The sequence below is a fragment of the Symsagittifera roscoffensis genome, chromosome 1 (genome assembly GCF_963678635.1).
Source record: "Symsagittifera roscoffensis chromosome 1, txSymRosc1.1, whole genome shotgun sequence".
Taxonomy (NCBI): domain Eukaryota; kingdom Metazoa; phylum Xenacoelomorpha; order Acoela; family Convolutidae; genus Symsagittifera; species Symsagittifera roscoffensis.
In genome coordinates this window covers 26,586,019-26,601,294 of record NC_087062.1, presented here as the reverse complement: position 1 = coordinate 26,601,294, position 15,276 = coordinate 26,586,019, and the positions used below count along the sequence as shown (strand labels likewise).

At 37.3% G+C, this 15,276-nt stretch overlaps 1 protein-coding gene across 5 annotated transcripts; it reads right to left on the bottom strand.

Moving 5' to 3' along the window:
• Positions 1–265: 265 nt before the first annotated feature.
• LOC134841950 (phosphatidylinositol 4-kinase type 2-alpha-like) lies at positions 266–11,103 on the bottom strand. 5 transcript variants are annotated; one of them, XM_063858088.1, is made up of 6 exons: positions 8,874–11,103; positions 6,901–7,357; positions 5,647–5,853; positions 5,314–5,428; positions 4,524–4,936; positions 266–369 (listed from the first exon to the last, which is right to left on the bottom strand). In XM_063858088.1, exon 1 carries the CDS (start codon positions 10,799–10,801, stop codon positions 9,389–9,391), a length of 1,413 nt encoding a protein of 470 aa, XP_063714158.1. In that variant the 5' UTR covers positions 10,802–11,103; the 3' UTR covers positions 266–369; positions 4,524–4,936; positions 5,314–5,428; positions 5,647–5,853; positions 6,901–7,357; positions 8,874–9,388. The 5 variants fall into 5 exon arrangements, with proteins under 5 accessions (XP_063714158.1, XP_063714142.1, XP_063714150.1 ...); XM_063858072.1 differs by having other exon boundaries at positions 295–369; positions 4,170–4,936; XM_063858080.1 differs by having other exon boundaries at positions 332–369; positions 4,166–4,936.
• Positions 11,104–15,276: the final 4,173 nt, after the last annotated feature.

The following is a 15,276-nucleotide window of genomic DNA, read 5'->3' as shown; positions in this document are numbered from 1 at the left end:
ATATGCATTAAATCTGAGCAATCTACGCTAGTTAAAACACCGTAACTAAAATTGAGACTTTATCTCCCCAGAGATAGACTTTTAGGAACATATCAAGGAGATTAAATTTCAACATTTACTAGTGACAAGTTCATAGTTTTGAAGATGGTTATATTAAATATGCTGCGTAACTTTCTTGAATCGTATCGAAAATTCTTGAATCGTAAGAATTTTTGGATCGCAAATAGTCATTTAGAAACTGATGCAGGTCCAGAGACCTTATTCTGTCTCGTACCCAGAACACAGAAGGATGATGGCAGCCTTCATTGTTAGAACCGGAGTCGTTTGTATCGGCGCTTCTTCTACTTGACTATCACCGATTCCCATCATCTAAGATAAAAGCAATTGATAACATTTTTCGCAGAAGTAAATTAAATTTAATCAAGCTGAAGACCGCAACAGTATTTGAAAAGCAAAATAACCCAGAGAAAACTCGCTGAAAAAAGTCGCTTTCTTTATGGCTGACTAATGTTTTTGGCTGACTAACCCTATATTTTTTCGGAAGGAGCCCTCGGCGCCAGCCAAAACATACTAAATTTGAGAGGGTAGTGCGTGCCGAAAAAACGCGATTAAAATTGACCGGAAAATATGAATACTAACTTCTAATGGTTAGGCTGACTTACCACTGTTAGCTATGATTTGATTCATAGAAAAAAAAATGACTGAAACACTGCTAGCAAACTGAGGGATCTTTCGTTAGTCGCCACTGAATAATCGTGAAAAAAAAGGACAAGAGCTACGAGGAATGAACATCACACCAACAGATCGTACCTCAAAATTCTTTTACGACTGAAAATTTTTGGAAAAAAAAAGTCGATAGAATTTGCCCAATAGTGTGATTTTTTATTTCACTGGGAAATCTGATTTTGAAACAAAAAAGGCCATCACTTTTGTTGCATTATTTGCACCGTAAGTTTCTTTAAAAAACGCTCAAAGTCCAGAATTTATTTTCTGCAAAAAAAGTTGTGGCCACTTAAGCAGAGCTAAAGCTGGGTTTCTTGATTGAACAATCTGAGAATTGGCCCGGTAAGTTTTCGCGTAAAGTCAAAAAGTTTCCAAAAACTTCAAAACTTTGACTTATTTGAAGGCCATAACTTTTTTCAAACAAACTGGGCATGGCATAAACAAAAAAAAGTAGACTTTCAACAACTTGTTGCTACGATTAAACCAATGATATCAGTCTTGGCAGGATAGTTAGCGAGAAAAGTCCAAAAACGGTCAAATGAAAAATTTGACATTTCCGAAAATCATAGCTTTTTGTGAGAAAAAAGGCATAGCTGCTTAAGGCAACCTGTTTTTCGATTGAACCCAAATTCTTAGATTTGGGAGGGTAGTCCCAAAACTTACAAAAAAAAACAGTCAAGAAATCAAAATTTTGTCTTTTCCGAGTGCCATAATTTTTGGTGTCAGAGAAAACTGAACGTAGTCGCAAAAAAATTGAGCTTCCCACAACCCGCTCTTTGAAGTGAACCCAAAATCTCAATGGCACGGCAGTTATCGATAAAATTCAAAAAATTTAACGGTCAAAAAATCGAAAATTTGACTATTTACTTTTTTGTGTAAAAAATTTTGTGAAGGCCCCTAATGCAAGAGAGCTTCCTACTACCTGTTATCTCCATTTAACTCACAATATCAGATTTTAGAGGCTTTTTTTCGAGAAAAGCCAAAAAGATTCACAAAACGGTTAAAAATCAAAAATTTGACTATTGCGAGGGCCATAAATTTATTTGTAAAAAATATGGGTAATATTCTCCCACATACTTTTTCGAAGGCTGTAGACAGAGGGGTCAAGTAAAAAGAGACTCTAGGGAAGTATGCAGGCACAATAGGGAAAAGGCGTTCTTTCAATTGATACACGTTTTTTGAAAGCAGTAAAAAATTGAGAAAAACTAAAAGTTTTCCAATAATTTTGGAAATAATTTTCCATAACGAAAAAAATTCAACAAACCAATTGGTAAACATACAACCAACTTGAAAAAAGCGGATGGGAATGTTTCCTTCGAAACGACCAAAAGAGAAGTCATTAAGCCGATAAATAATAGGCCAAAATAATTTGGGCCGAGGAAATTTTTTAGGCGAAATAAAAAAAAACAAAAGGAAATACGAAGTCAAGGTAAGTAAAATTACAACTTGTGCAAGTAAACCAAACAAAAAAAGCAAAGTTAAAGAAAAATACACGCAGCTAAAAAAAGATTTCAAAAGGTAACAACTAAGCCCGACAACAGATACCAAGACAAATAATTGGCCGACAATTTTATTTGAAACAGAACAATTCCCGTTTAAATAAAAAACAGGTCATGGTCAGAATCGAACTCAGGACCTTTGCCGTCCCAGGCATATTCGTTAGCTCCAAGCTTATTTGACCAGGAACGCATAGAAGTTTTAACTCCTTATACTCCTTATGAGCCAGGATACAAGTGATTCTGTTAAACAAGCATTTACCCGAAAAAAGTCCGGTTTAATAACGCTTGCTAATCCCGAGCAAAAAAATCATAAAAAACGCCATGTGTCGAATAGAAAAGAAGAGATTTGAGCATTCATATCTCGAGGAGAAACATGCAACGCCATAGTGCACCCTGAGAGCCCACCAGAGAGTTGAGAAATTCAAGTTCTGTAATTATTTTTTTAAAAGTTTTAAGCAACTACAATGAAAATTGCTTACAGCGAAATAAAATCGATGACGTGACAACTAAGCCGACAAAACTTGAGCAGACAAACAAAAGTCCGATAAATCAATTTTACCGGAAAAATATTTCAATTGCATACATACTGAAAGCTCAAACCCCAGATATTAGGCGCAAGGGCAACTGCGTTACCTCAAGGCCATCTGGGACGGAAACTGAAAGTTATTAAGGTTCGACAAAAAAGCAAGTTCAAGTTTAGTTGCTTTGGGGTAAAAGTTTTAAAGGCCCGATTACAAGACACTTGCTCTCGCAAGCGTAATAATAAATCAAGATCACCAATTTCTTACTGATTTGTACAAAAATTTGTTAGTGGGAAAAGTCTATTTTCTGATATCAAATACACTTGCTCTCACCAGTGAAAAGAAATTTTTTTACAGAGGCGAAGCTGCGCTTCGCAAACACTTGTGAGAACACGACCAAAAGCCAGCTCTATCAAGTGAAATAAGAAAAAGCAGAAATAAGCCTCGAATTAGCAAAAACTTGGCTAGGTGTAGGATTCGAATCTGCGACCTACTGCAATCAAGAGATTTTGAGTCTCGCGCACTATTCACTCAGCCACGCAAGCTAAACAACCGACAAAAACTAGTCATGAATAAGGATCTACATATGCTAATAAATTGCCAATGCAATAGACTCAATTTCGCACAAAATACAAATAGACTCAATAAACCATAAATAAAGTAATAAACCAAAATATAAAATAACAAACTGAACGCATCCACACTAACTTAGCATGTAACAAATCGCAAAGCATAAATCCACATTAAGTATAAACGAAGCATTTCAAAAAATTGCGAAATATATTGAGTTAGAAAATAGCTGAAATCGAGTTTTCATGATTGTTATGTTGTTTGAAACAAATGAATTTTTTCGGTTCATTTGATGAATTAAAATAACATGAACTGTGCTAACTTATTACTATTCGAATGTCAAAGCACATGCTATGAAAAAACTGTAAAGGTGCCCCAAAAACGGCACCAATGTTTGCGAATTAGGTGAGCTGTCGCAAGTGTAAGGGAATACTTGAAATTTGAGGAAAAACTCAAGCGGTGGCAACTAAACTATCGAAATAATCTAAAAAAAAAACACCTTTCCAGAGCAAAAATTTTCTAGAATGAAAAAGTACAGGTCCTAGTCCTGCACTTATCCAGGGTTTGAACTGTATTTTTCTAGGGTTAGAACTGTACTTTTCTATCTTACTTAACCCTGTACTTCTCCAGGATTAAGTAAGATCTACCTATTTCGCGCAGAGTCATCTTCCAGGGTTAGGACGACAAAGGCCTGCATCACAGACCTTTGCTGTTCTAACCCTGGACGATGACTCTGCGCCAAATAGGTAGATCTTACTTTGGTCATAACAAAACTTGGAAAACGATTAAAATTTGGAAAAGCTTAAATTTGGATACGCTTGCAAAGCAAACTCCTCAACCTAAAAACCCAACCTACGATGGTCGTCGCGGTCTTGCAATGAGCACATCTTGCGGCACTGGTACTAAAAGTTGAGCTCTCAAGGATCGGAGAATAACCTGCAAACCTCAGTTTCTCTTTTTTTCTTAATTCTGCTAACTCACGAACACTGATTTTCTCTAAATTAATCTGTTTGTAGTTTCGGGTCAGAGGTACTATCTAGATTTACAGGGCTTCCCACTTTTAGATCACTTTTCGTTTCCTGAGTGGAAGTGCCAGGATATGTTTAGGGCCCCGGACATCCTTGCTGAATCTTATCATCACCGCTACTGGAGGCTTTATTCTCATCAATATCATCTTTTTTCATCTTTTGTGGCGGTTTAAAAAATTTACCACAGCTTGACTCGCCAATACTTCGGACTGCACTGTTAACTTCAATTTTTCCTCTACTTTGTGCTTCAGACTTATGCACGTGACCATTGGTCGAAGTACTTGCTTGACAATTTCTTCATCAAGAACCCTGTCGACAGGAGCAGTCCATTACTATTAGAAAATCCTAGACGGCCTCGAGAATCAAGAGGCGCGTTTGCATCTTCATCATTGGTTATACTTTCTTCAACAAGCTCGTTCAGCTCCTGGCTGCGAGCTGACAAACATAGTTCCACTTTAGACCGCCTGCCTGTAACAGAAAGTCGATTTGCTTCACGAATTGCTATTCGACAAAGATTCTTCAAAGTCGGAATTGGCTTTAAGGGTAGCGTGGCAGTCTCTTTGCGTTAACTCTTTATTGGAGGGCTCAATTAGATCTGCAAAAACTAAGGATCTAAGTGGTAGAAGATCTCGGAGGTCTGATGTGAAGACGTCTTTAGCTGTTATTTATCAACAAAATCACTCTTTTTCAATTTTCAGGCCTTGACATAACAATTAATTTAGAATCTCCGTGTCTTGAGAATTTCTGTCACATATGCTAACTCAATTCATTAAAAACTGCAAAAAATTCACGTTTGAATTTCAAAAAGCTTTATGGGTTTTCAAAATTTTAGAATCGGATACCATACGAGGTGGTTGCTTCCCTCAGAACTTCCTCTATCTTAAGGCTATACCTATAAGAAAAAATGGACCAAGTTAACATCCTCCTAATGTGGCGGGGGGGGGGGGGGGTTAGCTGGGATATGTGACTGACTTTGACCATTGGGTCTCCGGGAGGGATAACTAGGAATCCGCATGACTTGACGAGTAGCTTCATGAACTGAATATGTTCAGAGGGCACAGCTGCACCACAGTAAATTCTGTCATATCTGAAACAAAAGAGAACATAATCATAACGTTCAGTAAACTAGCCTGAACTTTTCAATACACAAATTTAAGTTTACCAAAAGAAATTCGTGTAGCTTTAGGTTGGTATCGTTTTAAAGCCCTTACTAAGGTTATTTTGATTGTTTTTCATTATGTAGGTTTTGATTTTATTTATTCTCCTCGAAAATTATTGGAAAAAAAATCAAGTAAATGTAGAAACTTTCTGAGGATGGGCGCAATCTCTTTCGCCTGAAGAATTACGGCAACCGCGCATTGAACTTGTCAAAGTGGAGTGCCTCTTATGTAGGCTCCTATGCGCTCAGATTGGCTTATTCGATGCAGTCCTGATGTAAATCCTTTACGCGGTTACTTCCACGTGGTTCAATTATGTGCCCCATCATCAGATTCAAGTAGCCAGTGCCAGATCCTGGAGCAAAGAGAATGTAGACGCTTCTATGCGCCAACAAACTTCTATTCATAGTCCATTTAACAGAGGTATTTTAGATTGAAAAACAAAAAAACGCAATTTCATTTGTCTTTTTCAATCTAAAATACCCTTGTTAAATAAAAAAATGAATTCAAGCTGGCACGCATAAAATGAGTCCAAAACGTATCTTCAAAAATTTCAAGCGCTTATCTCGACTGATGTTTATAATCAAGAAAACAGTCACAAAACACATCTACTAGCTTTGATTTGCCATGTGCTAGCTTTGATTTGCTACAAGCTCAGTGTTGCTTACCGCGCTGTCACTAAGATGTCAAAACTTGAGCTAATAAATTTCAAAATTCAGAATTTTTACACACTGCCTCTCCTGAAACAATATAAGGTAACTAAGCCGATATAACATAAGCCGAAACTATTTAGGGTGAAGTAACATTACCCAGCCCAGAAAAATAACCAAAAAAATTGCACGAATTTCTTAAACAGGGGCACAACAGCGGTTCGCCGTGATGAGCTGTACAGCTCTTGTGTTGGTACTTTCCCCCGTAGATAAATGCTCTCAATCGATTTAAATCTATTTCAGCTTAAAAAAATTGAAAGGAACTTATTGAAAGCTTAAGTTAGTAAGCTTTCAAGCTACAGAACGACTTTCAATTATTAAAAAAATCTGTTCCAATCAGAAGAAAATTACATACATCAAAAAATAACAAGGAATAAGCAGACAAAAGATAGGCTATTCAAAAGATCTGAGAATAAATCTGATACCTATTGAAAAAACAAGGTACTGACGGGAATGGAAACCATAACTAAGGATCCCAAAGCAGGCGCGTAAAAGAAATGTTGCTTAACGGAAAAGTCTAGTTCCTGATTACAAGTGTATTGCTCTCACTTGCAAAAAATAATTTAATAAATTAGAGTTGATTTCAATTTTCACTCTAGCAGTGCACCATTTGAGCTCACCGGAAAGTAGTTATTTGGTTTACTACAAATGTGGAAAAGACTCGCCAAAGTCTTTGATGCATTTAGACTAACCGATATTTGGAATCGACAGTCCCGATTTCAAATCAAGTTCCTCAATTACATGTATCTAAACGCATGGAGCTGACAGATTGAAATTGCCTTCTCTCCATGCAAGATCTTTATATGCTGTTATGTTGGGTCGCCTCGGCAGACTTCGTGTCAGCTGATTCGTTGCATGTGATCCTTCAAAGTTTCCAGCCAGAAATGTATCCACGAAATGACCGCGATCGACTGCGCTGAAAACTTGTTCCACCTAGTGGGATCGCCTCGGCAGACTTCGTGTTTGCTTCTTCGTTCCTTGTGATCCTTCCAAGTTCCACCTAGTGTGACGTGATGTACTTTTTCTTTCACTGAATTGCTCACGAGGTCATTGTTGTTCAAACCTGTGGATACTGCACTCTCCATAGTTTCCCCAACACTGCCAAAGTTAACGTATCGAATTGCAGTGAAAATATCAAGCAAAAGAAACCTGAAACAAAGTAAATTTCATCAATCATTCAATTGTGAAAGAAGCATTTTTGAACACCGAAGCTTCGCATCACTTGCGACACAACGCAAGCGCAGCATTGCAAGCTAGCAATTATTAACACATGCGAAGCTGCGCATCGCAAACATTAGCAAGACCACGACCAAAAAGTAGCTTTATAAAGTGAAATAAGAAAAATAGAAAACAGCCTCGAATTAGTAAAATTTTGTAACGTATTGGAATCCAAACTGCAAGCATGAAATTTGGAACCTCACCTCCTGCGCTCTCAGTCATGAACGCTAAGCAATCGGCAATAACCAATCAGAAATAGAGCAGCTACATATGCTAATAAATTGCCAATGATAAGCAGCTAAAGTGGCAGCAAACACAAATAGACACAATTTGCATGTAATGATTGGAATATAACGATTTAAAGGCATCCACACTAACTTTGCATGTAATAAATTGGAAAGCAACAAGCCACATTATGAATAAAACACGCATTTCAAAAAAAATTTCGCTCTTGAAGTGACACAAAATAACTTAACTGAGCCGATAAAACATAACATGAAATCATTTGGGCTGATTAAAGCTTTTTAGCGACAAAACAAAAAAAAACATACGTCAGGGCCATTAATTTTTTTAATTACAGGATTCAATCAAAAATACTTGCACTTACGATGAAAATCGCTGGCAGCAAAATTATATTCCCCAATGTGACAACTAATCCGAAAAACATAAGCAGACAAACAAAAGTCCAACAGTTGATTATTTCCTGAAAAAAATTCAATTTCATACACATTGAAAAAAACATAAGATCCTGCCAGAACTCGATCTCAGGGTACAAAGGCAACCGCGTTACCTCTAGGCTAAGGGAAAAGCAGTCTCGAAGTTGCTGAGGTTCACTTATTAAGCAACTTCACAATTTCTTAGCAAATGTAATAATTTACACAGAGGCATCACTTGCGATACAAACTTGATTTAAATCAAACGGAAAATTAAAAAAAAAAACTCAATTGTTTTGGTCAATAAAAATATCATTAAAAAGCTACCTCTAGCAGTTGTGTCACATTTACGCCAGATGGGTGGTTGAATTTATAATTACTATGCGGTATTTAAGCCGAAAATACCTGAGCAGAAAACTTTCATGCCGAAAATAAATTTAAACATTCTTAAGCGTATTTAAAAAATTTCTTTTCCCCTCAGAGCACACAACCATTTTTTGATCATCGAACGACGCATTCAGAGGCCACTAGGTCGGTACAAATTAAATCGAAACTTGTTAGCCTGATAAAAAAGACAAAAAATGAAAAAAGAAATTTTGATAAATCGAGTTGGTAAAATTACGACCAGTATTAGAAACAAATTTCGGCTGGATTTTTAAAATGTTAAAACACTTCAAGCAATTACAGTGAAAATTGTTTGCAGCAATAAAGACGATTCTTAGATCTGGCAACTAAACCGACAAAACAAAAGCAGACAAATAATAGGCCGAATATTTTTTAACCGGAATATTTACCGTTTGTATAAAAACAGCTCCTAGTCAGTTTCGAAACCAGAACCTTTGCGGATCCAGGCGTATTCGTTACCTCCAGGCTAAGTGTACAGTAGACACTAAGAAACTTGAATTCGTTATGAGCCAAGGTACCACGAGTCCAGATGAGTCCTGTGGACAAAGTTGTTTATGAGAAAAAAGTCTAGAAGCCGATTGCAATACCCTTGCTTATCGCAAGGGTAAAAACGGAACACTTGAGAATTGTAATTTGTATCACGGCATCTATTTCTGCGATCGATCCAGCAACATGACGACTGGAGTCGGATTTGCGTAGCTTAATTTCTTTTGAGTTATCTAAAAACAACAAGCGAGCGGAGTAACTAAATTTATCATCTTATTTAATTTCAACAAATAGTTTTTAATAGAAAATTACAAAAATATGCTTTTTATTATCTTTATTGCAACGGCTAACATATAATATGATAAATTTACATTATTCTAATTTACTTATCATTAAAAAAGCAAACTGCCCAAAAAAATTAGCACCAAGTAAAAAAAGGTCGTTTCTCCTGGTACGTTTCTCTGAACTCTGAATCTTCATCTTTTTCTGTAGTTATCTGATTACCATCTCTGGCAGTACTTTGCTTTTCCACAACTCTTAACGGCAGCTCCACCAACTCAGATGGCGATAGCTTTTTACTCAAAGCCTCGCACAAATTCATGATTTGACCTCTTACAATTGACATTTGCTTTTCGAACATAGTTTTATTAAAGTTCTTGTCGATTGAGAAAAGTGCTTCCAATTCGGACACCAAATTTTCTACATTACTCAGATCTCTGAGTAGCGGCAGGAAATTGGCTATGGTTTGTTTAGAAAACGGAATTTCGGCATATGGCTGTAACCAAGCCCATTGGTACGGATAGGCTCTCCAAGTATCAGGGTGTTTGAAAGGGAAAGCTAATCCATTATCAATAGCAGCGATCGATATCAACGGAGTATTTACTACGTTCCAATTACCATCCGCTGTTTCACTATTCACTGCATTTGAGCTTGATTGCATATCATTATTTTGCGAAGGTGATGTCTGAGCATGTGATTCTACGTCTACTTTTATAAGCCAGTTATCACTTCCTCTATCTGTATTTCTCACTATATAATCAAGAATTACCAGTTTTTCGAAAAGCAGCTGAAAATTCTGCATTGATTTCTTGGGCATCGTTTCAAAAGAGAATCTTCTAAGCATCTCATCAGCGCCACAATAGTCTCGCATGAACAATTGAAATGATCCCACTTTTAGAGGAACTCCCAGCCTTTTGAACCTTCGCCCTAGTGCTGGAGTAGTCGCCATGATTCCCCGTTTAGCTGTACATTTAGCTTTTGTTAACTTAGAGTAAAAGAAAGCTTCACTTGCTAGCCATACTATTTTCGTTTTAGGTACGATTCCCAAGCCTAACCACTCATCAACGATACTTGCGCCCGCTTCAGAAAGATATCCTTGATTTTTTAAGAGGCAAGTTCGTCCAAAGCAACAGGGGCAAAATACTCTCTGACACCATTTGCCATACTTTGGATTCATTGAACTATATGGCTCTTCGCTTTTTGGCTTAAAAACAGCTATTATTTCATCGCTTGCATTTTTGATGAAATAACTACCACTTGATCCTTGTCTAATTCTAACAGGATCAACACCTATGTCAAATGCAAACTCAGCCTGTCTCACCGCCCTTTCAAAATCAGGATCATCTGGGAAACTGTTCAAATTAAGAAGATCAGGGGGATCCGGCTCTTCGTCTTCCTCGTCTTGACTAACCACAATATCACGAGACACTGTTGCACTAGTACCCGCGATCTGACCTGTTCTCGTAAACGAACCAGGTTGTTGAACAATAGTCGCTACGTCAGTTTCACTTTGTTGTTCGTCTTGGGTCGCATATCCTAGGTTGTCAGGCATTATTGGTTTCTGAAAAAAGAACAGAACATCTTCTTTCAATGAAATAAGTTTTTTTTTATTGACGACGGTTTTTGGGAGTTGACATAGAATCGGGACCAAGCTTTCAATGACTATGAACAATAAACGTATACCTTCCTAACAAAATTGCTTGTACATCAGGGCAAAGCCCTGAATGTTCCGACTGCACTTACGGCCAATTGAAAAGTTTTATTAGTTGAATAATTGCCAAACTTGAGGAAAAAATAAGTTTTTTCTATTTTTCTTCATTTTATCTCCCTACACGCTATGCAAAATACTAAGGGCGTTTTTAGCGTCCCACATTGTGATAATAAGATTAAATTGCTGGCCTCAATTTAAAGCATAGATTCACTTCTTACGTGTGTTATTAGTATGCATTATATCGCACTTTTATTATCCGAAATTGTCCCAATTAGCAAGTTTCAAACGCCCATAACTTTAGGAAAAATGATCACAGGAGATATATCTTTTTGAATTTAAGCTTAGGATAACAATATCTCTAAGATGGCATAAAAAATTCCGTCAAAAATGCTTAGTTAACAGATCGAAAATTGACTGAATAAAAAAAACACCAAGCAGAAATATTCCGCACTTTCTTCCGCACGAACGATAACTTCCTCAATGACTGTCACAATTGGACAAACATCAAGTAAAGCGCTCGGAGATATAGAAAGGAAGGAATTTTAAATTAGATATAGATTAATATCTATAAATCAAAACATATAGAACATTTATATTTTATTAAGTCTGCGCAGCAGGCGATCAAGGAAAAATTTTAACCGACCCTGTAGTTTACAACGCGTTGTAGGAGTCCCAAAACTTCGCAATCTATCAGAGGAATAGGTTGACCGCGTTGGCAGCAAGTCATAAAGAGATGACATGGCCCAGTCTGGAGGACATTATCATAAAGTTTGCGGTATGCGCTATTAATAAATATAGAAATAGGCTCATAGGAATCAATAGCCTCAAGTCGAACAGCACATTTTTGGAAATTGGCAATCCGATCTAGATCAGTAATATTCGAACCAACCCACACGTTCATGCCATAATATAATGTCGGTAGAACATAAGCCCGATATAACACTCCAAGCTCTTGTTTGGAGTAACCCAGTTTCCGGAAAAGCTATATTGAAAATAGGATAGAATTCGCTTACTGATAGAATACGCGGTTTTACTGTACTTTTGATGTGCTTACTAACGGATAGGCAATCATCTATAATGAAACTAAGGAGTTTTAATTCGTCGGCAATTTGAATACCGCTCACCTGGGCCAAGTTTTTGGACTTAACCTGATTGAAAATAATTCGCATTTCTTTTGTGAACGATGATAAATATTTTTGAACGTTGATAAATAAGTTCATCCTGTCAAATTGAGCAAACAAGGAATGGATGATTTCTTGGGCACTATCTATATTGTTATTACCAACAACAAGGGGGTTGTTGTAAGCATCAGCTGCCAATCGGGCTGTAGGATTAGCAACTTATGAGTTGCGTTATTGTACAGAGGCGGTCCTAGGACAGTCCATTGTGGAACACCCTGATTTGTATACAATACTCTTGAATTTTGGTCGTTGAAAACTGTTAAATGAGCCCTGTTATGCAAAAATTAATGATTGAATTGATGACCTTGGGATCAACAGCTGGTTCAATACTTTCATTAATAACACTCGTGTGTGATACCGTATCAAATGCTTTAGACATATCTAAAGAAAGGAATCTCACGTAATCGTATGCATCACAAAAGTTCCAGATATCATGCTGTAACCGAACAAGAAGGCAAGAGGTTGAGGCGTGCTTTCGAAAACAACACTGATGCGTCGTTAGCCAATTATTATAATTTTGTTTCAAATAGTTTTTATAAACAATTTGCTTAAAACCTCTTGGCATGGTTGAGGTGACAAAAACCAGGCCTCAAGTCTTTGGACTTTCTGGGAGTGGACATTTTTGGCAACGCTGAAATTTAAGCAATTTTGGCAATTAAGAAATCTAAGCGTCTGGATATACACCGTTTTGCAGCAAGAAGTTAAAGATACGGCAAAAAACCGATGCCAAATTGCATGGATTCTCTTTAAAGACCCAGTAAGGTAAGCCATCGGGGCCAGAAGCTGTGCGTTTAATACATTTGCTTCTTAAACAAAATTGTAGTCATGAAATTTCCGGGCACTCGCCACTGGGCTGATATTCAACAGCAACAGGATTCTGTGTTGCCGTTCATATAACATTGTAATATTCGTTTAATTGTTCCCTTGAAAACAAATGTGACTGGAATTTAGTCTTAATCATCCTATTTAATATTGTAGTAACCACCAACTTTTGCTTGTTTTAGGGCAACCTGGGCGTTTTTTTGTAACCCAATTACGTATTTGAAGTGAAACAGTACTTGCCTGTTGAAGACTCTCTATACGTGTAATTGCATAATGCATTACGAGGCCAAACTGTGCATTCTCTGCACTGTAAGCGGAATCCGCAACAGGCCAAAATCATATTTGTCGCGGAATCCGCAACATTGCTACTTTTCTTTGATGTTCTATGCTGTTTTGGATTCCAGAAACAAATACCTAAAACAATGTACCGCTCAAAATTGCTCCAAAAATAGGCGAATTTGCGGAATCCGCAACCGTATATGCAGAATCCAGAACAGTTCGTGGAATCCACATACAAATTATAAGTCATGAGTATAGTTTCATTGAGCTGTTGCGGAATCCGCAACTGTAAGCGGAATGCGCAAATTGTAAGTGGAATCCGCATTTTGTTTGCGGATTCCACTTATATTTGCGGATTCCACTTACATTTTGCGGATTCCACTTACATTTTGTGGAATCTACTTACAGTTGCGGAATCCAGAACAACTAGCTAAATTGGCTTGTTGCGGAATCCGCAACAAAATAAATGTGCCGACAAAATTTACGTTACAGCTATTTGTACGCGGAATCCACTGACATTTTGTTGGTGGAATCCACTTACATTTTGGAACATATATAAAGAGTTGTCTCTGGAATCCAGGAAAATACAGACACAAAATCAGGCTCCTATACAGTGCACAGTTTGGCCTCGTAATGTGTTTACGTGTAAGATATTTATTGACCGGAGTCTTGAAAGGAGGGTCATCAGTGCAAAGAACATTACGTTTAAGAAGACAAGAACCCTGTCGAAACCTGGTCACATATTCATTGATTGCATCAAGAATGTCGTTTGGGTTATACCATGTCCGAAATGAAATTAGGTCATGGGTTTCAAGTAGATAATTAAATAATTGTTTATTGGAGCTTCTTTGATCGCAAAAATAAGCAATTTCAAATTTGGCGACTTCATCACCATGACACGCTATTAAACCCATATTGTCGGTTTTAACTGTACTAGTGAAACGACTAACACTAGAAAAGTAGATATTATCCGAGCAGAGAAATTTATCAAGTCTATTGCTATCATGTGTAGGTTCCGTAAACATGTCATGCAAACCAGAGTCTAAGACAAGGTCATCAAGGGCCAATTTATTGAAACCTCCACAAAGGAAAATAATGCCAAAAGGGTGCTCGATACGAAACCTGATAGTTGAATGTTCAATGTGCTGCTTTGAATCGTTCTCATATGTAACATCAGGCGGGAAGTAAACCGTACACGATAAAACCTTACCATTCATATAAATAGAAAGCCAAAGTATCCAAATTTCGCAGAGTTTTCTGGCAACGATGATACATACGGCAGGTCATTTTTCACATAAACACAAACACCTCCACCCGTTGTATTCAGGGAGTTAAAAGATGCTCGATCGGCCCGATCGCCTTGTACCATAACAAATGTATTATCTACTTTGGATGTTAACCATGATTCACTGATGCATATGATATCTAGCCCATAAAAACTGATATCACACTGAGGTTCATACATAGCATTATCTTTATTTATGGACCGTGCCTTCGATAAACAAAATTTTACTTTGCGACAACTTAGTCATGCTATGTTTTGCTGGATGTAATGGAGAAATCATTTTAAATTATGCACTTTAATTCTATCCCTTGTTACATCCGAATCCATGAGTTTGTGGTGCTCAGCCAGCACACGTGATTCCGTTTGTCGTTCTTCGGGAGATTGCTCTCTTGAAATGAAAACGTTTTCTGGATAAGTTTAGAGTAAGTATAACTTTTACAAAATGTGTCCCGTGTCAGCCAAGGGTTCTTGAACCTGACAAGCAATGTTAGTAAGCATTATTAACCTCGGTTAGTTAGCATTATTAACCTTATATTTACCAACAAGCCGAAAGGTATCAATCATCGGCTCATTTGCACCTTCACCAATATGTAGCAGAATGTTTTAAATTGCTAGTAAATCTGCACGCATTCTGTCATTTGACTTCGGATTCGTTGGCTCTGAAATTCCGCTGACTCTGAGGCCCACGTGATGTTTTACGTCTGCTTTCTTAAAAGAAACAATATTTTCTGGTTTTTGATGCGAAATAT